This window comes from Rhincodon typus, chromosome 7 (assembly GCF_021869965.1).
Source record: "Rhincodon typus isolate 14 chromosome 7, sRhiTyp1.1, whole genome shotgun sequence".
NCBI lineage: Eukaryota > Metazoa > Chordata > Chondrichthyes > Orectolobiformes > Rhincodontidae > Rhincodon > Rhincodon typus.
In genome coordinates, this window is record NC_063338.1 from 71401752 (window position 1) to 71424162 (window position 22411).

At 39.0% G+C, this 22411-nt stretch overlaps 1 protein-coding gene across 1 annotated transcript in view; it reads right to left on the bottom strand.

Moving 5' to 3' along the window:
* Nucleotides 1-22411, bottom strand: part of LOC109911043 (low-density lipoprotein receptor-related protein 1-like) — a 1753343-nt gene that overhangs the window by 485276 nt on the left and 1245656 nt on the right. The window contains exon 32 of the mRNA XM_048599379.1: nucleotides 14718-14867. Within this exon, the coding sequence (XP_048455336.1) occupies nucleotides 14718-14867 (150 nt within the window). The remainder of the gene's footprint in view (nucleotides 1-14717; nucleotides 14868-22411) is intronic.

The following is a 22411-nucleotide window of genomic DNA, read 5'->3' on the forward strand; positions in this document are numbered from 1 at the left end:
AATGATAAGATCCTGCCACATTGGCTAAGTGTGGTACGGCAGCAACTCATATCTCCAAGGAGCCAATGTTGCAGTCTTTACCCTCATATAGATAAGAAATTTTTTTTTGTTTCACAGTCAGTATGTCGCTGAAACTAGCACTAATTGGTATATATTTTTTTCAGTGGTTACGTACATTTTGAATGTTAAGCAAGCAGTAGAAGTTTCAGTTGATAAAAGGGAAGGCGCCTGTATCTACAGACATATAGATGTCAATGTAATCAGTCAAATTTGTACTTAACATTGACCCAAATCAACTGAAAGCAAAATTGTGGTTGCCTCTCCTGCTCGTGCGAATCTGATGTCTGCTGAAGGCAAAATAAGGCATCTGCTTCTTCAATTTTGTGGTACAGAACTGTGTACTGACTGACCAGCAAAATAACTGTTGCCGGTGTGAAGCATGCTCCTGTGGTACAGAAGGTAAATGTGGTGGCAATTTTTCTTCCATTCAGGACACCTTTTCAATATTGCTTCTTTACAGGAGATTGAGCTATGATAGCTGACAAAGATCAGCTCAAAGTGCAGTTGAAGTGAAATACTTTAACACATTTCACTCCATGAAGATCAAGTAAGAACATGTTATCAGTGCTGTGGTATGGCGTGGATTCCAGAACAGGCAGGTCAGTATCTTTAATACGGTTACGTGACATCAGAATGACAAAATCTGTCTCATCTTCAGTTGCTCTCTCTGTGTCATGGAGTCAGTGTAGTGTTTTCAATCAGTCAGCAATATGTACATAATCTGCAGTAACATCAGTAAGCATGGAGTTCAGACTACACGCGTAAGTCTGAAATATTGTAGCATTATAAGTATTGAATAAATACCTGAGTCTGGTTAACAAACTTCAAATACTTGACTCAATAAGTTTTCAGATATGTGTTATGCAGGCTAACACACAGCAAACCACAAAGCTAATCATGCTGGCTGTAAGTGGGCACAGAAACTAGTTATCACAGCTAATAAGTGGATGCTAAAGTCTTGGAAGATCAACTTAAAGTTCAAGGATAATTCTAGGATACACAGGCGTGATCTCATGTTGCAGTAACAACTACTAGGTGAAACGATCAATCAATTTGTATATAGATGTTGATTCAAAAATACAGAATGTGATTTGACCAAAGCTAACTTAACCTGAGAGGTTTATGGAACTGATAATTGCTTCTACATACATCAAATATTTCAGAAAATGACTTCTGCACAAGCCCAAAAAATATGTAGTAAAGTCACTATACTCCCAGAGGACCTTGAGCTGCTCTTTCATTAGAGAGACACAACTAATTGTGAGCTTAATCTTATAGTCATCACGCCTTAAGGGAGAGTGAGGTTGAGAAGGCAGGATCGTCGTGGTGGCCTCAGCCAGTGTGGGAATGTCATGCAGTGTCCAAAGAATAGTGATAATAAGTTAAAGAATATACCATTGGCACACAACTAGAAGACAGTCTAGAGTATGAAGCAATTGTAGTAGACAAGCAACATCTACAAGGGCTCAACTCTGGAACAACATTTAGAGCCATCAACAAGAACTGTACAACTCCCTTTCCTTTTATTTGTTCACAGGATGTGAGTGTCAATGGCCAAGCCAGCATTAATTGCCCATTCCTATTTGCTCAGAGGGTAGTTAAGATTCAACCATTTTGCTGTGCTTCTGGAGTCACATGCAGGCCAGAGCAGGTAAGGGCAGCAGATTTCCTTCCCTATGTTTATGATGTTGATTGTCTCACAACCCCAAATACTGCCCAGAATATTGCAAAACATGCAAGTTATCTTCTACCAAAGGAAATTGGATTAAAATATGGAAGAAATCCAAATGCCCAAAATATAAAACAATGCTTCTCACAGCATGTGAAGAAAAGCCAGTCAAGGAACTCTGCCAATGAAGCATCCAAAGTACTGTCCACAGTGCATAAGCATGTCAATAAAGTTCAAGAGATAACCACAACGTCACAGACCCCAGTCAGACAGTACATGGTTAAATTAACACACCAACTGGGTATCATCAGAAAAGATAAGTCTTTACTTCCATCCAAGTGACACATCTTAAAATGAGTGGACCACAAGCAGTATATACCAAAATTGACACAGTTACCAATGCACATATCATCCCTTTCTACATTTTCCATGACACATCCTCAGGAAACTGCCACAACATGGTTCAGCCACATAAGGCAAGGCAACAGTTTACAGTAGATTTGATATCCCATGCATTGACACTATCCATCTTCAATGACAATATTGATCCCCAGGATAGACACTTGGAATGGTTCATATTGTTGGAACAGATGGATCAGCAATTATTGATTTGCCGTTGTGCATCATTTTAAATATCATTGCTATCCATGAAGTGACAAATCCTTCTGCAACCTCGAGTCTATGAATCACCTGACTCATCTTTACTCAGGTCAGTCGATGGTTGTCACATTTAAAATGACTTGCCAAGATTTTTGGATAGCTATGTTAAACCTACATACTACATTTCTACACAATGGTTTACCTTCACAGGCAGTTCTCATATTTGGAAGATTGATTCACACAATTCTTCCCACTTACTGTCTTACCACCCAACCACATAGACCTGACACATTCTTGGAAAGAAGAGAGAAAATGCTATAACTCCATGATCAATGCACATGCAGACAATTATCTAAAACTGAAACAGGACAAAACATACAATTTTAAGATTTTCACATGAACAAATGGATTCATGGAAACCTTCTGCTACATTGCGTTCAACCTAGATCATTATCAATGGTCAATGTGAAGAAATAGATGACATATCCAAACTGGATGTTAGCAATCAACTATTACATAGGAAGATGACTTGGATGCTGACATATCATGTGGGACAATAACTATACATCTATGAGACATATCCATCCTCAATGACAGATAACGTAACACAGAGTGAAGCTACACTGATAAGTCGTGATAACTTTAGAATGACTAGATCTTGTATGTCATACTTCCATCAAGGTATTATCTGAATGTACAGACTGAACAAATATCTATAAATCCTTGTACGTGTTTATCAGAAAAAGGACTCCTGCTTTTTAAAGGGAGAGGGCGTGATATTCTGTTATGGCACAAATTGCAGTCAAGACACACCTGTACCTTTAGAATTGTTAGACAAAATCACAACATGTGATGCTCCAATATAAAGGTACCCGCCTGCACCTTCAATCACACTCCTTGTGTCATAGAGACAATGTAGTGTCTTCAGTCAGCAAGAAGTGTGCAAATACAGGAACATTAGTAAGTATAGAACCCTGATTATGTGTGCAGTCTCTTAATATTATTGCAATATAAATAGCTAGTATTGTTAATAAACTCCAAGGTATCTGACTCAATAAGAATCCAGTCTTTATAGTAGATATTATTTCGGCTAAGGCATAAAGTGACTCAGTCAGTACTCTCACAAAAAAAGTTTCTCCATGTTCTGAAGGTTTCTCTCCACCACCACCCCGTCAGATCTTTATGTTCATAGGCTTTATTCCTTCAAAAAGTTGAACAAAGACTGAGAGTTTCATTTTGGGGTGAAAGGGAAATGGCGAGAGTTTTACAATGGGCAGTTGATATCAACTGTTTTGGACCTCTACCCAGTCATAATCATCCCCTATAACTTTTTCCATAAGCCATGTCTTGGCCCACCGACCTCTCAAGCTCTATTGGCTTCTTCTGGTGTTTGCTTTGCTTAGGGTAAATTATATCAGTTCGTGATTCAATTAAATCTGGAGTAAATTATATTTCCTATTAACAGGTGCCTAACATGAAATAAGGAACTAAATGCTGTGTTAGTAGCTTAATGTGTTTCTTATTGTCAATTGCAGGAACATTTCATGAGCTTGGGGAACAAGTTTGCATTGTTAACATGAACAAGATGCTGGTACTCTACTAAATAGTTAGTGTTAACATTTGCTTGCAAAAATGACCCTCAAAGTGGCATTTACATCTTTTAATTAAGAATGTCATATACCATATTTTTCTTTGTGGAAATCACCTTCTGTCCTGTTCTGATGCCAGATATCACAAAATAGAATTTGAGAAATATGGAAAATCACAGAAGATTTAGGAACTGAATTCTAATCACTTTGGAATACTTTTGCTCGAATCCAAACTCAATCTGTTCAGTTGCAGTCACCAGTATATCTTGCTTTGCATTTTTACAAAACTACAATTTATAGCAGAAATGGTACTGATGCTTTGTTTTACAATATTTTTGAAGTAAGGATGAATTTGGTGATACTTTGGTTTTATTTCCTAAAATGAAATTATTGTTCAGCGTTCAAAAGATTACCAGCATTGTTTTACCAACAAATGCAATTTACTTCAGAAATAGGATCCCAACATGGATTAACCTTCTGGTGAGTTACTGCTTTTGGCATGTTAAACATTTGAAGTCTTGTTGTGTGGACAGAATTCAAAAACTAGAGATCAGTTAAGAGATAGTAAGAACTGTCGATGCCGGAGTCAGAGATAACAACCGTGTGGAGCTGGAGGAACGCAGCAGGCCAGACAGCATCAGAGGAGCAGGAAAGTTAACGTTTCCGGTCGGGACCCTGCTTCAGAAATGGCCCGACCCGAAACATCAACTTTCCTGCTCCTGTAATGCTGCCTGGCCTGCTGTGTTCCTCCAGCTCCACGCTGTGTTATCTATAGATCAATTAATGCAGTTCTGAATGCATTTTGTTCTGCTGAAGGAGTTAACCACCTGAATAGAATGCCACAATGAAATTTCACAGACCAAAAGGGTTATTATTCTGGCAAAGAAATAACCCATTTTTGAATACGTAGGAAGGAATGCACAATTGATTATTCTAAATACAACTGATTTCATGCACCAAAACACAAGTTTAAGTTCCTCAAGAAATATGAGCAAAATATTGTTGCATACTTTTTTCATTTAGTAGAAGTGAGTTGCACTTCAATGTATGAAATATCTCTTCAAGTGCAGCCATCACTTAGGAAACCATTCCAGATAATTCTCTGCATGAATTGAAATACAACAGCTACAAAACAAAATGTATTTATTTTAGTCCCCTCATTGACTTATTTTTGGCTTCACTATACTTCAAAATAATTACGTTCTTAGTTTTTTAATAAGCTGGTTGCTTATTGTCCCTGGTTCCAAAACTGACCTCAATGATTGTAGACTACTAATTGATTGATTTGGATTTTTAAAACTGGTTAGTACGTTTGTGGACAACACAAAGATTGGGAGAGCTGCGGACAGTGAGGAGGATTTCCAAAGGATACGGCAGGATATAAATTGGCTGGAGACCTGGGTGGAGAAGTGGCAAATGGAGTTTAATCCAGACAATTGCAAGGTGATGCATTTTGGAAGATCTAAAGCAGGAGGGAAATATATAGAAAATGGTAGAACCCTTAGCGGTATCAGCATACAGAGGCATCTAGCCATACAGTTCTACATTTCCCTGAAAATGGCAACACAAGTGGATAAGGTGGTCAAGAAGGCACACGGCATGCTTGCCTTCATCAGTCAGGGCATAGCATATAAAAATTGGCAAGTCATATTGCAGCTGCTTAGAAATTTATTTTGGCTACATTTGGAATACTGTGTACAACTCTGGTTGCCACACTACCACAAGGATGTGGAGTCTTTGGAAAGAGTACATAAATGGTTCACCAGATGTTATCTGGTTTGGAGGGTATGAGCTATGAGGAGACATTGGACAAACTTGATTTGTTTTCACTTGAATGTTGAAGAATGTGGGGCGACCTGACAGATTCGATAGGTGGCATGAGGGACAGCGGAGTGGCTCAGTGGTTAGCAGTGCTGCCTCACAATGCCAGGGACCTGGGTTCAATTCCACCATCGGGTGACTGTCTGTGTTGAGTTTGCACATTCTCCCCATGTCCATGCGGATTTCCTCCCACAGTCCAAAGATGTGCAGGTTAGGTGGACTGGCTATGCTAAATTGCCCATAGTGTGCAGGAATATGTGGATCAACCATGGGAAATGTAAGGTCACAGGAATAGTGTGGGGGGTTGGTTTGGGTGGGATGCTGTCCTGAGGGTTGGTGTGGACTCAATAGGCTGAATGGCCTGCTTCCATACTACAATCCTAGAAGGGTTACAAAATTGTGAGAAGCATGGCTAGTCAGAGTCTTTTTCCTGGAGTAGATTTGCTAATTACTAGGGGACATAGGTTTAAGGTAAAAGGGATTAAACTTAAAGGAGATGTGGGTAGCAAATGCTTTACACAGAGGGTGGCAAGTGCCTAGAATGCACGGCCAGAGGCAGTGGTCTGCTTGGATACAATGTCAACATTTAAGAGGCATCTTGAAAAATATATGAATAAGCAGGTAATAGAGGCAGATAGAATGCGTACAGGCAAATGTTTTTTAGTTTAGAAAGGCATCATGTGTCGGTGCAGTCTTGGTGGACTGAAGGTCCTGTTCCTCGGTTATACTGCTGTTTGTTCTTTGATGTGGTTAACTGGAATTCCAACTTTTGTAAAATGTGATGTGTCAGCTTTGAAAGGAGTGAACTTCCCATAATGCAACAGATACAGATGTAATAAAGATCCAGTCAGACTGGACTGGAATATGAGTTGTCCAGAAAATAGGGGTCAGAGTATAAGGGGCTGAAAATATACTACTGTAGATTGTTCATCTCTACCAATCAAAGATGGTGACATTCAAGAATTAGCACAAGCACAGAAGTGCTTTTCATTATTTTTCTCGTTGAAAAGCATGAACTCTATTGCTCTTCAGTGTTTTAGGTTATGTTTTCTATTTACATTCTCCAGCTGCACATTCTCATCAAATCTGCACAACATAACATCTGTCCAAATGATCAAGGGTTACATTTCACCTGATTGATAATATGTGAGAAAAAGTGACTCTAAGTTTTCAATGTCAAACATTTAGTTTGCTCAGTTATAGAATTAAAGAATGTTGAGTCTGTTTGACTATTGAGTGCAAAATTGTATTTAGAAGAATGCAATGTGGCAATATTACTCTCAGGCCATGGGAAAAGAAAAAACATCTCAACCTGGACTAATCTGAATTAGCTATTGACAAATTCAAATAACTGCAAAATCAATAAAATGTCAAAAAGGATGAATGGATTGTGTTGTGAGATTAAAGCTTAATCTACGGTGCACCTAGGAGAAGGAGAGGTAGGCTTGAAATAGAGTGAAGTAAGAATAAGTTAAAGTTAAATAAAAACAAAGTACTTTATGGATGCTGGAAATCTGAAACAAACACAAAGAATATCAGAGAAACTCAATAGGTTTGGCAGCACCTATGGAAAGAGAAACAATTCATGTTGCTGGTCCAATATAACTCTTCGACAGAATAAATAAGTTAAAGTTACCTTGTGCAGATTAAAACCAGCTGCCACCTGTTCAAAGCACTTGAATTCTGACAGAGTAAGAGTTGGAATGGATGAGTAGAGTGCTTGTCATTCCACATTTACTATGATTCACCAAAATACAGTGTAAATTTTTGATGAAGGAATGGGACAGTTGGAGAGCCATCCTGTATCAACAGTGATCAAGGAGACCCTCCACACAGACCCTTCAAAGGCAATGGAGCATATAGCTGCCACAGTCACTGTGAAAAATCTATTCTGCAGGCCTGGGTGCAATGTTGTAACAAGTTCAAACACCTCACACTAACAGTCAGGACCAGGGAATACAATTCCAAGTGCACCAGTAGCCTCACCTCATTGCTCAATTCACCAATATGCCATTACTCGCCTATAAACAGTCTCCAATAATCAGGATGATACCTCACATTCAGATGCTTCACACCCACCAACTAACGGAGCGGTGCTGTGCAGCATGGAAATGCTGCTGTCGCTCAGTTTGCTTTCTCGGCTGTCACTCATGTCAAGGTACTGCAGTCCAAAGTGGAGTCTTCTACATCCGAAGGTGCACAATTCAAATTCACTCAAATTCAGTAGCCACCGGGACAGCACCACAGTGGGGTAGTCGGACAGGCAAAGGCACATGGAAAACAAGTATTAAGCGAAAGTTCACCGTTGATTAGTTGACTTTGCAATGGATTATTGGGTGATCTGATTGATAAAGTTATTTTGGAATAACTATCATGTGGTGGTCTTTAATTGGCCATTGTGAGTGATGACTCTGTGATAACCTTTAATGGAAATTAATGTAGAATTGATTTTGAGTGGGAAATTGGAGTTGTGTTTACTGGTACCACAGTCAGATGAACCAACCACGGGTTATCCTGTCCTGATAGGTAAGGGGCTGGAGTGACTCTGCTTTCTTGTCCTACTGCCTCCTCATTTACTCAGCTACTCAATGTATGCCTATACACTCCTGATGGCACGGTTATGCGACCATGATGAACTAGAATCATGTGCTCCAGAGATTGCTGCAGGGCTTCTTCAATGTGGTCCAAGGACCAGAAGCATTGCTTAAGCACCCTAATAGTCTGATCAATGACCCTTCATGTACTTGCATGGCTCTTGTTATGCAAATGATGCCCACAAGAACACACATTGGGCACTGGAATTAGAAAGTGGGTGCTCAGCAAATATTTCTTATAACCCTACACGTTGTAGATCAAATGGTGATGGTACATCAGTTGCAAAGAAAAGTCAAGGCTGCTGTTAAGATAGAAGAGATTGTTTTGCATGATGTGTTGTACATGATGTGTATACCAACTGGAGAAAGGAACTGTTTAGACTTTTACCTCATTTCTGAATTTCTACGCAAAATATGCAAAAGCAGCAAATGTGCATTTAATGTCATTTTGCAGCATAGGGAAGCTCGTCTTGATGAAACCATGTGTTCTCTCTGACTGCATCCGTCTGGAAAGAGACAATGCCATTTTCTTTCTGTACAGTGTCAGTGACCTTCCTTATGCAGCAGTACATGGCAAGGTACCAGAGATGTCACCTGTTCCAGCTTGCTCTCTCACATGAAATTCCATGGTAACCTTCACAACCACCTGCTGTTCGAAGGCTGCAGGTCTGTTGCAGCAAGTGCCAGATTCCTCTGAGAACATCCTGAGTCAAACAGAAATGTTAAACAAACTGCTCCTCACTGCAGCTGAGATATGACATTTGCTCTCTAAAGACCTTAGCTTGGTATGGTCTCCTGCTGGCAGGCCACGTCCCAACCACTTTGAGCAGCTTATACTCCTCTGTGATCACCTCGGCTCATTCTGTGTCATGTTTTTGGCCTGCGTTGATAAAAAGAGGGGCCAGGAGCAACTAGTCTGAATAGTACTGAACAGAATAGTACCCAGGCATTCAACACATGCCACACCATCCACTTTGGGCCTCACGAATTTCAAGAAGCAGTACATGTTTCCACCAACTTAGAAACAGCCAGTGGAATCACCAGTGATTTACTTAAAAGTTGTTGATGATCCTTTCTTTATCATGCTGAATGCATGCCCATTTGTGCAAGTTTAAGAGCTGGAATGTTGCACTGAAAAATAACACTGATAGAGTCAAATCAGTTTGCTTCTCTGCCTTTTACCATTGGAGCACATGTCTTAGGAACACATCTCCACGGATCATGCGAACAGCCTCACCAAAATGGTGACAAATGTGGGATACTGCATGTGTGCGGCAAAATTGGCACTTTGGAACAAAAATAGCACCCAGATAGCAAAAATAGCTCCAGATTTTTTGTTCTGTGCAACTAGATTTTGAAGTCATGCTCATGCAAACTCTTCATTTCAAGGTTAAAAGTTTTATCTACAGTTTTGCTCAGAATTTAGCCAGAAACAGAAATGGTCTGAAGCAGTTTGAACAGTCTAATGTCTGCAATATGCCCCTACAAGTACAATTGCTTTCAAGATTTCAGGGCAATAAATTAACTATTACAACATTACCAAAATTGTATAACCAAAATATTCATTAAATATCTGTAATAGAATTTTTCACCTTGATGCTGTGTTTGATGTAACACTCTTAAATCTGATTTATTTGACAGCAATTGGGTAGAACTTATTATCACATTCATTAAGGAATATGAATTAAATTTTGACCTTAATTATGTAACTAACCCTTACCAAACACAAATGAGATAGCTTCCTGAAGCCTGGATATTCTAATGAAACTGTGGGAGTTACTTTAACTTTTATCATTGGGCAAAAGTTGGCAAACATAAACGAATAAAGACATTTAGGCTCTAGTCAAGAATAAAAAAGTCATATATTAGACAAAGACAAATGAATCTCTTGAACAGTATAAAGAGTGCAGGGACATTCTTAAGTGGGAGATCAAGAAAGCAAAGAGGGGATATGAGATAGCCTTGGCAGATAAGGTTAAGGATAATCCAAAGAGATTCTGTAAATGCATTAAGAGCAAGAGATCAACTAGAGAGAGAGTTGAACCCCTTAAAGATCAAAGAAGTCATCTTTGTGTTGAACCTCAGAAGATGGGAGAGATATTAAATGAATATTTCACATCAGTTTTCAGTGTGAATAAAGAAGTGGAGGCTAGGAAACTCAGGAAAATAAATATTGATGTTTTGAAACTTGTTCATATTACAGAAGAGGAAGTGCTGGAGGTCTTGAAAAACATATAAAGATGGATAAATCTCAGGGACCTGATCTAGTGCACCCCAGGACATTGTGGAAAGATAGGGAGGAAATTGTGATGCCCCTTGCATAATTATTTCTGTCATCTACAACTATGGGTGAGGTGCCAGATGACTGGGGAGTGGCTAATTTTGTGCCTTTATCTACCATGTTAGTTTCCATTCTGAAAACAAATCTCCATTGGATTTGTTGAACACAATTCTCCAGTCATAAAACTGTCGTGACTCTACCTAATCATATTATGATTTTCCAAGTGCTTGTTACCATGTCCCTCATTATTGATTCCAGCATTTTCCCGACTGTTATTGTTATCCTCTAAAATTGTTAAGAGCAGCATCTAGGTTGATAGTTTGTAAATCTTTACTGACATTTTGTCCCATGACCAGATCATATCTCTCTGGCTGGTGTCTCTCTTATTATTTTCTCAACTGTCTTGGAGGTCACATCCGTCACAGGACATGCTTGAAAACATGTCATTTCTAATCATTTAACAATTTGCCACATATTCTATTCTCCAGTCAGGTGCACAGAGGCAGGTCTAATCACTGCTATGTGAACTTGAATTTAAAAAAAAAATAGCTGCCTGTTCTTCCCATTTTCCAGGGCTTGGAATGTGGGATGAATTGGGAGTCAGTGAGGAGGAAGGTATTAGGTTACAGACAGACATAAATTTGATTGGCCGGATGGGGCAGATTAATTGGGGAATGGAATTTAACCCTGACAATGTGAGGTGATGCGCTTTGGAAGAAGGAACAAGACAAAGGAGTACTCAATGATTGGCAAGACACGATGAGGCTCAGAGGAACAGAGAGATCTTGGGGTGCTTGTCCACAGACCCCTGAACATGGTAGGAAAGAGTAGTTAAGAAGGCATATGAGGCACTTGACTTTATCAGTCATGGCAGAGATTATAAAAGCAGAGAAGTCACGAAGGAGCTGTACAGAACTTTGGATAGACCACAATTTGAGCACAGTGTTCAGTTCTGGTCAGCACATTATAGAAAGGATGTTACTGCACTTTAGCGGGTACAAAGCAGATTCAGAATAGAGTATTCCAGCTACGAATAGAGAGGTTGAATAAGCTTGTGCTATTTTCCTTGCAGCAGAGAAGTTTGAGGGGGAATCTGATTGAGATGTATAACATTAAGAGGGGCATGGAGAGGATGAATAGAAACAGCTGTTTCCCTGAATTGAAGGGTCAGTAACCAGGGGGCATAATTTTAATGTGAAAGGCAGGAAGTTTAGAGAGAATTTGAGCAAAAGCTTTTTCACCCAGAGGATGGTGGAGAAATGGAATGCACCACTTGGGATGGTCACTGAGGCAGGAAACCTCACAATCAGTAAATAGCACTTGGATAGACACTTGACGTGTCAAGATATTCAAAGCTATAGTGTGGGGCCTCGTGGGACTAATTTGGGAAAGTGGGAGTGGGGTAGGTCACAGTGTATTTTTTGGTGTTTCAGACTTGATGGGCTGAAGGGCCTCTTCTATACTGTATGATTCAGGCAGGGCAGCCCAGGAAGAGAAGATGCAACTTTTCATTCTCAAATCAGGCTGGGCAAAATACCTGACTAGGAACCCTGACATTACAATGGAAATTTAAATATAAAAATTAAAACATGAATTATGTCTTCTGTTCTCTGTGCCTCACTCTTCAATCCCATCCATGCCAACTCATGCCACCTAAAGTTCTGTACCTACCTATGGGCTCAATACCTTTAACACCAACTGATAACACATTCAAACAGGTTAAAAGTCATTGGAATTCTTACCTTGGTGTTGAGAAAATTAAGAAATAAGACAATAGAATGGAAAAGTAAAATTGATACTAAAGTTTAACAATGGTCTTACTGAACAGTGAAAATGCTCAGTGGACCATTCAGCTTCCTCCTGCTTTTATTTCTTACATTCTTAACATTTGAATTGTTTATCTGTCTATTGGCTTAAGAGGCATTAAACAAAATAATGCGTGGGGCAAAGCAGGAGAGTGGCAAAGTAAAAACTTAAACACAGGTGGCCCTGAGAAAGGGCCTGGTGGGGTTGATGCTCAGCAACCTTTTCACTGGCCAAGCAACCTAACAAACGGGGTCTCAAAATAGGTTGAGGGGCCAATGATTTAAGACTGAGATGAGGAAAAATTTCTTCACTGAAACATGTGAACCTTTGGAACTCTCTACACCAGAGGATTGTTAATACAGCTTTATTGAATATATTTAAGGCTGGTATAAAAGATGTTTTGTCCCTCAGGAAATAAAAGGATGACGAGCACAAGTCAGAGATAATTGCAAAATAATTCAGTAGGTCAACAGGCTATATGATCGATTTCTGCTTTGCTTTCCTTGTTTTCGTATTTTGATCAATGGAAATTTCATAATGATACCTTAAGAATATTTGAAAGACTTTGGGAAGTATTTTTTTTAACAACTGGTAACTGAGCCTGCAATTTCTTCAATCATTTAAAGTTTTAAACTAGGCAGGTTGATACTGTGTGTCAAGGGCTATTTGCAATGGGAAGATGTACTTCGGGTGGCATTGAGGTTATGACAGGCTATAAGAGATCAGTACAAGGATGTAGTTGGCATGGGGTATGGAGGCAATGGGGTGGGTACAGTGACATAGGTTGGCACTGGAGGCATGGGAGACACAGGAGCATAGATTGATGTTATGTGTGTTGAGTAATGTGTTGGGTACAGGATATTAGGCAGCATTAGTTGATACAATTGTGGCAGGTGCAGAACAGGCAGTGTATCTACTTATTCCTTCTGTCTGTAAGAAGCAGACACTGTATAATAATATCTTCTTCCAACACACTTAGCCAAAGTGCGACCCCAACTGTCAATCCGAATTTGGTAGTCAGCATCATTATTCACACACCCATGAGTACCTGCTTGGTTTAAAATATAAACAAAGCCTGGCTGTTAACTGTCAATCAGTATTAACTGGTGCATTCTCCATTGCAACACTTCAATCCGATCAGAGTACTTTTGTCAACCAATTAGAATTCTCCTCACACAGAATAACTGTTATTTTCCCCCTTGAATTGGTACTCCTGCAAGCTGTTCACTCAAACAAAAGTGTCTTTTATTCACTAACACTCAAGTTATGTATTACCAAATAACTACTCTCTTCAGCATGAAAATTAACAGTTGCTGTTAGTTTTTAGTTATTGGGCCACAAAAATGGTTTTTGACTCTTTGTTGAGAGTATTGCCCAGGGTCTCCCACGATTGGAGTTAGCACTCCATGCATGATTATGACCCCGAAATTTGGTGCCACAAAGTCTGGGGTAGCAGTGGCTGCTGTGGGGTTCAGACTGAGTCCCAACTCCAAGGATCTCCATATAAGCTTTTTTTATTGCTAATGGTAACAAGTCCTAATAGACAGTTCTTGGAGGTCTGATTTCTGCTGCAAAAAAAAGGCCCGAAAAAGATAGTTTGAAAATAAACTTTAGAGCTTAAACACTTCACAGTATGCTTGGCCTCACAACCTGCTTAGCAACTAAAGTCTAACCACTCTTCAAAGAGCAACTCATATACCCTTCCCCACACCCACCTCCTAAAGCCCAGATTTTAACTTCGGAATCCTGTGAATTCTAGGGCATTAAAATGAAGTCACACTGAGAAGACATTTGTGAAGACAAGTGTCGGCCATAAGTAAATGAATAAATGCAATAGTCAGAGGAGGGAGCTAAAAAAACTTATTAGGACATATTTGTGGGGCTGTGGAATTCACTGCAAGATTATGGCCAAGGGAGAAACTGTCAAAATTTGGTTGAATGGGCCATGGAAAAGAATGGTGCATAAATGTGATTAAGGCTATGTCCTCGCATGGAGGATAACTTTCAACACAGACTGGTTAAGCAAAATAGCTGTTTGCTTGTTGTAAACTTTGAAAGCAAAGAGAAGTGCTTCATTGGTGCCAAAAGACAAGAATATGCTTCAGTCAATATTATAGCAACAAAACTATCTAATTATGTCAAAAATAAGAAATGTATTTGGCAATAGTTTACAGGGGTAAAATTCCTTCTGTTGATAATTGTTTGTACTTACATTGCTAAAAATGTCACCAGGCAGAATTACTGCCCTCAAATGGAAGAAACCAACAATATTTTTGTCATGATATTTGCATATTTACCCATAATAGCCAGGGCTGTTGCTTTGGTTAAGTATTGTGCCATCGAACTGATCACTTCTAAATTACCACCTTCCAGGTTACATCTGCTTATGATTCCAGTTCCGGAATTAATCCAGTACAGTCTATTTTCAGCATAATCAATAGAAAGACCTGTAATTAAAAGAACAGTTTAAATTATATGCATAACTTAGTGAAAACAGTATTCGAAGACAGACTTGTAGTTTTTAAAAAAATGCATGCAAAACGCTTGGTCTATATGTGAGTTAAAAATCCAAAAATAAATCATTGGACTTCTTTCAAAACTCAATATCGTGAATTACTTTCTGTCACTAGTTACCTGTAAGAAAACCTACAATAATTTTAAAACTTTGGAATAATTTAAATAAATATACCTTAAAAAAATTCAACACTAATGAATTTGCTGCCGAAGGCCAAATACCTTGCCATATATTCTGAAGGTCAAAATTCTAGCTGGATCCCCTAAAGTGAAAGGTGTGTCATGGATGACTTTTTCAGGTTGCAAAAAGACATGCTAATCAGTCACACTCAAAATTCAGTTTCAATGACTCTATTTTACACCTTCCACAGATAGTGTCCGAACTATTGTGCATTTCTAGCATTTTCTGATTCCACTTTAGCTTGTCACCATACACAGAATTACGCTTTGCACTTGAAATTGGTTGTTTTGTGAAAAATCTGAAATTTTGCTGTAGAATAATGGTCAACTAAAGCTCATACACTACCCAAAATCCTCCTTTCCATTATTCTGATGGAAATGCTAACTGCTTAGAAAAAGCGCAATGCAAGACAACACAATACAGCACAGGAACAGGCCCTTAAACCCACTGAGATTGTGTTGATTCCTAATCCTTATGTAGACCCTCTACTTATTGCCCATGCACAGTATCTATCCCTCTGTGCAACTCCTGTTCATGTGTCAATCAAGAAATTTCTTAAACATTGTGAACATGCCTGCTTCCACAATTAATGCTTTCTCCAAATTAATGGGAACAGGAATTTTAGATGGAAAGTTAAGCATTCATACAAACAGCATATAAATACAGGTTGGAGAACAATTATGCCACTGGAAATGTTGCCCTCAGTGCTGGACTTACAAAGTCAGTCCATATTTTGTTTGGTGTAACATAATATGTTGTAATATTACAAAGTCAATTTTTGGAACCTCAGGAGTCAGACAATAAAAACATCTTTTGATCTTACATCCTGTAAATGTGAAATTTATGCCCATATTTTAGCTTCTTATCAACATTTAATGGATGGCCTCAGGATATTTTTGATGGAGAAGTTGAATTTCTCCAGGGCATTTCTTTTTTGCACACCAAAGCTATGTCAGAAAAATGGACAAACACAATCACAACATCACAGAAAGTGGGATTTGTGAAGTGCAAAAAGATCATAATCCATCTTGTTTGTCCCATTCCCCACAGTAAGATGATAGTGACAATGAAGTTGCTAATCAATTAAAACAATATATCTTACTTAATTGGTCTACAAGGCAACAAAAAACATCACGAGGGTGGTCCAAGTAATGGACATCCTTGAGAAATCTAGGTTCAAAGTCACATTTTTTCTTCCAAAAACCATAATATTTACAATAACAGCAACATTCATTTTCAAAATCAATTCTAAGAGATCTTTTGAGCTCCGCCACAAAAGATTTGACTGGTTCTTCCCAATGAAATATTTAAATAATTTTGTAAAGGCATTCTATAGTATCATATTTTCAACAACATATTAGATTCTGTAAATATTTATCAGGAATCAAATTCTAACCTGCTACACTTAACTTTGAACTTAAGTCTAAAAAAGTCCCGTAAATTCAACTCATACTTAAGACGACACAATGTCTAGAGCTATACATTTTACCAAATATTTAAAATAAAACAATTGTGCTTAACATTTAATGTCTTAAAAGTAAATATTTGAAATGTTAATTGAAGAAAAGAATGTTTGCTTTCTCAGACAGAGGTGATGAGACTTTGGAACTCATTGCGGCAGAAAGCTGTGCAGGCCAAGTCATTCAGTGTCTTTAAGACAGGGCTTGACAGGTTCTTGATAGTAAGAGGATTAAGGGTAATGGGAAAAAGGCAGAGAATAGGGTTGAGAAACATATTAGACATGATCGACTGGTGGATCAGATTTGATGGGTGGAATGGCTTAATTCTGCTCCTATATTTATGGTCTTAACAATCAACATGTTAATGGTGCAGAGTAAGATCTTAATGATGCAGAGTTAGCTGGATATTAATAGTTTGTGAACAATGAATTCCATTATTAATGCGCAAATCAGCCAACAACCTATGGCAAGGACAAGATAGCCCACGAGTTGTGGGACAAAATGGTCAGTATCACGCTACTGATAACTTCAAGAAAACTTCATCTTCTGCCTCACATCCAAGTGATTTTCATGAGGTTGCAGCATTTGTACAGAAATTGCACATTAATTGTGCCATAGAAAGTCAAATTGCTGAATTAAAAGCATAAGAACCCTTGAATGACATGATAATTGTCATTGATTGCCATTTAATGTTTCTTATCCAGAAAATGAAATAGAATAAAAATTTGGGACTCTTTCCTACTCTTCCAGTTAGTGAAATCATTTGGATTCTTTTCATACTTTTTTAAAGTGCATATTGCCCTCACTGTACCTAATGACCTCACATTTCCAGTAACTTTGTGAGCAAATATAATGTGGATAAATATGAGGTTATCCAGTTTGGTTGCAAAAACAGGAAGACAGGCTATTAACTGAATGGCAATTGACTCAGTAAAGAGATGTGCAATGGGACCTGGGTGTCCTTGTACTCTGGTTGCTGAAAGTAAGCTTAGAGGTGGAGCAAGCATCAAGGGCATGTTGGCCTTCATAACAAGAGTATTCGAGCACAGGAACAAGGATGTCTTGCTGCAATTGTACAGGGCCTTGCAGAAACCACACATGGAGTACGATGTGCAATTTTGGTCACCTTATCTGAAAAATGATGTTCTGGTTATGGAGGAATTCAACAAAGGTACACTAGACTGATATTTCAGATGGTAGTACTGACATATGAAGACAGATTTGTTCAGTTAGATTGATATTCACTGGAGTTTAGAAGAATGACAGGGAGATCCCATAAAATTTCATAAAATTTTAAGTGGACTAGACAACATTGATGCGGGAAGAATGTTCCTGATAACTGGAGAGTGTTGAATCAGGGGTCACAATTTCAGGATATAGATAAAAACCAAACTTCAGCGAAAACAATCCCAACCTGGTCAATCTCTCCTCATACGTCAGATCTGATGTCCCCGGAATCAGCCTGGTAAACCTTCGCTGCATTCCTTCAAGAGCAAGAACATCCTTCCTCAGAAAAGGATACTAAAATTGCACACAATATTCCAGGAGGGGAAAATTCTCGAATCCATTGTCAAGGATTTTATAGCAGTGTATTTACAAAGCAGTGACAGGATCAGGCAGAGTCAGCATGGATTTATGAAGGGGAAATCATGCTTGACAAATCTCTTGGAATTCCATGAAAATGTAAATAGTAGAGTTGACAAGGGAGAGCCAGTTGCTGTAGTATATTTGGACTTTCAGAAAGCATTTGACAAAGTCCCATGTAAGAGATTAATGTGTAAGATTAAAGTGTATGGGATCGGGGAAAGTGTATTGAGATGGATAGGAAACTGGTTGGCAGAGAGGAAACAAAGAGTAGGAATTAATGGGTCATTTTCAAATTGGCAGGCAGTAACTAGTGGGGTGCATTTGGGATCGGTGCTGGGACCCAGCTATTCACGATATATGTTAATGATTTTGATGAGAGAATGAAATGTAACCTCTCTAAGTTTGCAGATGATACCAAGTTGGGTGGGATCATCCTTCAGCATGATTCGAACTGGTTGGGTGAGTGGGCAAATCAATGGCAGATGCAGTGTAATTTGGATAAATATGAGGTTATTCACTTTGGAAGCAAAAACAAGAAGGCAGATTACTACCTGAATGGCTGTGAATTGGGAGAGGGGAGTGTGCAGTGGGACCTGGGTGTCCTTGTGCACCAGTTGCTGAAGGTAAGCATGCAGGTGCAGCAGGCAGTAAAGAAGACAAATGGTATGTTGGCCTTCATTGCGAAAGATTTTGAGTATAGGAGCAGGGATGTTTTGTTGCAGTTGTACAGGGCCTTGGTGAGACCACACCTGGAATATTGTATACAATTCTGGTATCCTTTTCTGAGGAAGGATGCTCTTGCTCTCGAGGGAGTGCAGCAAAGGTTTACCAGGCTGATTCCAGGGATGGCGGGTCTGATGCATGAGGAGAGATTCTCTAGTTTGGGATTGTTTTTGCTGAAGTTCAGACAAGCGAGGGGGGAATCTCATAGAGACTTTTAAAATTCTAACAGGACTGGACAGGGTAGATGCAGGGAGGATGTTGAGAACCAGGGGTCACAGTATGAGGGACAAAAACAAAGTTGCTGGAAAAGCTCAGCAGTTCTGGCAGCATCTGTGGAGGAGAAAACAGAGTTAACATTTCGGGTCCAGTGACCCTTCCTCAGCACAGTATGAGGGTTCGGGGTAGATGATTTAGGACAGAGATGGGGATACATTTCTTCACCCAAAGAGTGTAGAGCCAGTGGAATTCATTACCACAAGAAGTAGTTGATGTCAAAATATTGAATGTATTCAAGAAGCAACTAGATCTAGCTCTTGGGGTGAATGGGATCAAAGGTTATGACGAGAAAGCAGGATTAGGCTACTGAGTTGGATGATCAGCCATGATTGTGACAAATGGTGGAGCAGGCTCGAAGGGCTGAATGGCCTCCTCCTGCTCCAATCTTCTACGTTTCTATGTTTCTCTGAGGAAGGATCACTCGATCTGAAACATTAACTTTGGTTTCTCTCCACAGATGCTGCTGGACCAGCTGAGCTTTCCCAGAATTTCTATTTTTGTTCAGGATGTGGAGTAGGCCATTGAGGACTGAGACGAGGAGATAGTTCTTCATCCAGTAAGTGGTGAAGCGATGGATTTCTCGGCTACAGAAACTGGCTGAGGCCAAAAGAGTGAATATTTTCAAGAAGGAGTTAGATTTCATTCTTAGGGCTAGAGGGATTAAACGGTATGGGGAGAAGGTGGGAACAAATTACTGAGTTGGATGATCAGCCATGATCATATTGAATGGCAGAGGAGGTGTCAAGGTTGAATACCCTATTTCTGTTCCTAATTTCTATGTTTCCATGTATTTTTAGCTGAAGGTTGCAGAAATAAGTCAAAATAACAATTCCACTTGACGAGGATCTGCATTAATACTTTGCTTGAGCCGAGATGGTTTTGCCTGGAGTGAACTACCATGATGGAATGAATGGGAATTTAGCTGGTTAAACAAAGTTTCTGAATTGAAGGTAGCCCTGTAGGAAAGCAGCTGGCTCTACCGCTGATTAGAGGTCACTGATTTTTCTTTCTTTTGTTTTTCAACACACTGCTCAGTTATTTGGAAATGCTCAGGATCTTACCAGCAGGGAAGACACATGTGAATTGAAAGATTTTGCAAGATAGTGATTAAGCTTTAATGCAAGAGTATTTACTTTGACTGCAGGTTGTGGCAAATTAAAAGTAAACATTTGAAGATCAGAAATGACAAAGAATTGCAAAAACTTCGAAGAGGATTAATAATCATGGAAATTATAGATAATTTAGTACAGATCTATTAGACTGCAAGTTAGTGCCATGATTGTCTTTGGTGCTTCAATTCATGTTTACCAGATATCCTTATACTTCTGCTTTTTTGATCACTTAGTGTCCAGTGTAGTAGGTACCTACCATAATGTTAAAGATTAAGTGACAAAAAGATTCATTCTGAAGAAGGGTCACTGAACCCAAAACATTAACTCTGATTTCTCTCACAGATGCCGCCAGATTTTCCAACAACTTCTGCTTTTATGTTTGTTTCTGAATACCTGCATTCGCAGTTCTATCATTTTATAAACAAAGAAATCAAACTATGTAGATTATTTTTCTCTATTAGCAGCAAAGGTAATTTATTTAAGTGCAGAGAACTTATCGCTCCAGTTTGAGAAAAGCTAATTTTAGAAAATTTTAGGTTGTGCAAAGGTATTTCCAAAGTTTGATTGGAAAAACCCTGGTGTTCAGTAATATAAGCAATGAAACACTTCCTTGTGCTTGTCAATGTTTTCACTGTAAGTTTACCTAGGCTATTCAAATGGTCAGTTTAGGTTCCAACAGAACATCTTGGTTCCTCCTCTCATTACAGACTTTGTCCACTCAAGAGGCTTTTGACATTAAGCCAGCATTTGACTGAGAATGGCATCATTATAGCCCTAACAAAGCGAAAGTCAGTGGGAATGGGGAAATGTCGCCATTCATTGGAGTTACACTTTTCACAAAGGAAAATAGTTGTGGCTGTTGAAGTCAATCATTTTAGCCCCAGAACATCATTGCAGGAGCTTCTCAGTGTAGTATCCTAGGCTCAAACTCGTTAGCTGCTTCATCCATGACAATTCCTCCATTAAAAGGACAGAAGTGGGAATGTTTACTGATGGTTACTGAAGTGTTCAGCACCATTCACAGCTCCTTAAATACTGAAGCAGTCCACGCCTATATGCAGCAAGAACTCGACAACATCCAGGCTTTAGCTGATAAATAGCAAGGGTTAGCATTGATCAGAAACTGAACTGGATCAACAATATAAATATGGTGGCTACAAGACCAGGTCAGAGGCTAGGAATACTGCAATGAGTAACTCATCTTCGCATTCCACAAATTGTGTGCGCCATCTACGAGGCATAAGTCAGGAGTGTGATTAAATGCTCTCTACTTGTCTGGATATATGCAGCTTTAACAGCATTCAAGGTGCTCAATGCCACCCAGAACAAAGCAAACAGCTTCATTGGTAAAGCATTTAACACGTTGAACATTCTCTCCCCCCTGCTAGGGATACAGAAAATGAGCATTGTATACAATCTACAAGATGCACTGTAGCTATTCGCAAAGGCTTAATTGACAGCACTGTCCAAACTTGCAAACTCCACAAACCAGAAGGACAAGGTCATCTGCAAGTTCCCCTCCAAACCACACATCATCCTGGTTTGATAGTTAATCATTGTTCCTTCACCATGACTGGGTCAGAGCCTGGGAACTCCCTTCCTAATAGCACTCTGAATATATCTATAGCATAGATATTACAGTGGTGCAAAGAGGTGGTTCCCCACCAACTTCACAATGCCAATTAAAGATGAACAATAAACCTTGGCCTGGACTGTGATGCCTATAATATGTGAATGAATAAATGAATTCCCAGTTGTTATATTTGGTCTTAACATTATTATATCTATCAATGTCAACAGAAATTAAATGGATTTATTAAAAAGTTATTCTTTCAAAATCCAACATTTATGTTGAATAAATAAAAGCTAATGGCTCATGAAAGAAAATCTTTGCATAAGTCCACAAACTGTACATATGCCTAAACTATTTGAGATCTCATCTGAAAAACGAATAGATTCAAACTCATAGATTCAGATAATTATTACAGTGCAGAATGAGGCCATTCAGCCCACTGTGTCTGCATTAACTCACTGAAGAGTTTGACCGGTGCCAATTTCCTGCCTTTTTCCTGTAATGGTATAGGTTATTGCTATTTAAATAATTGCCCCATGTCCTCTTGAATGTCTCAACAGAAATA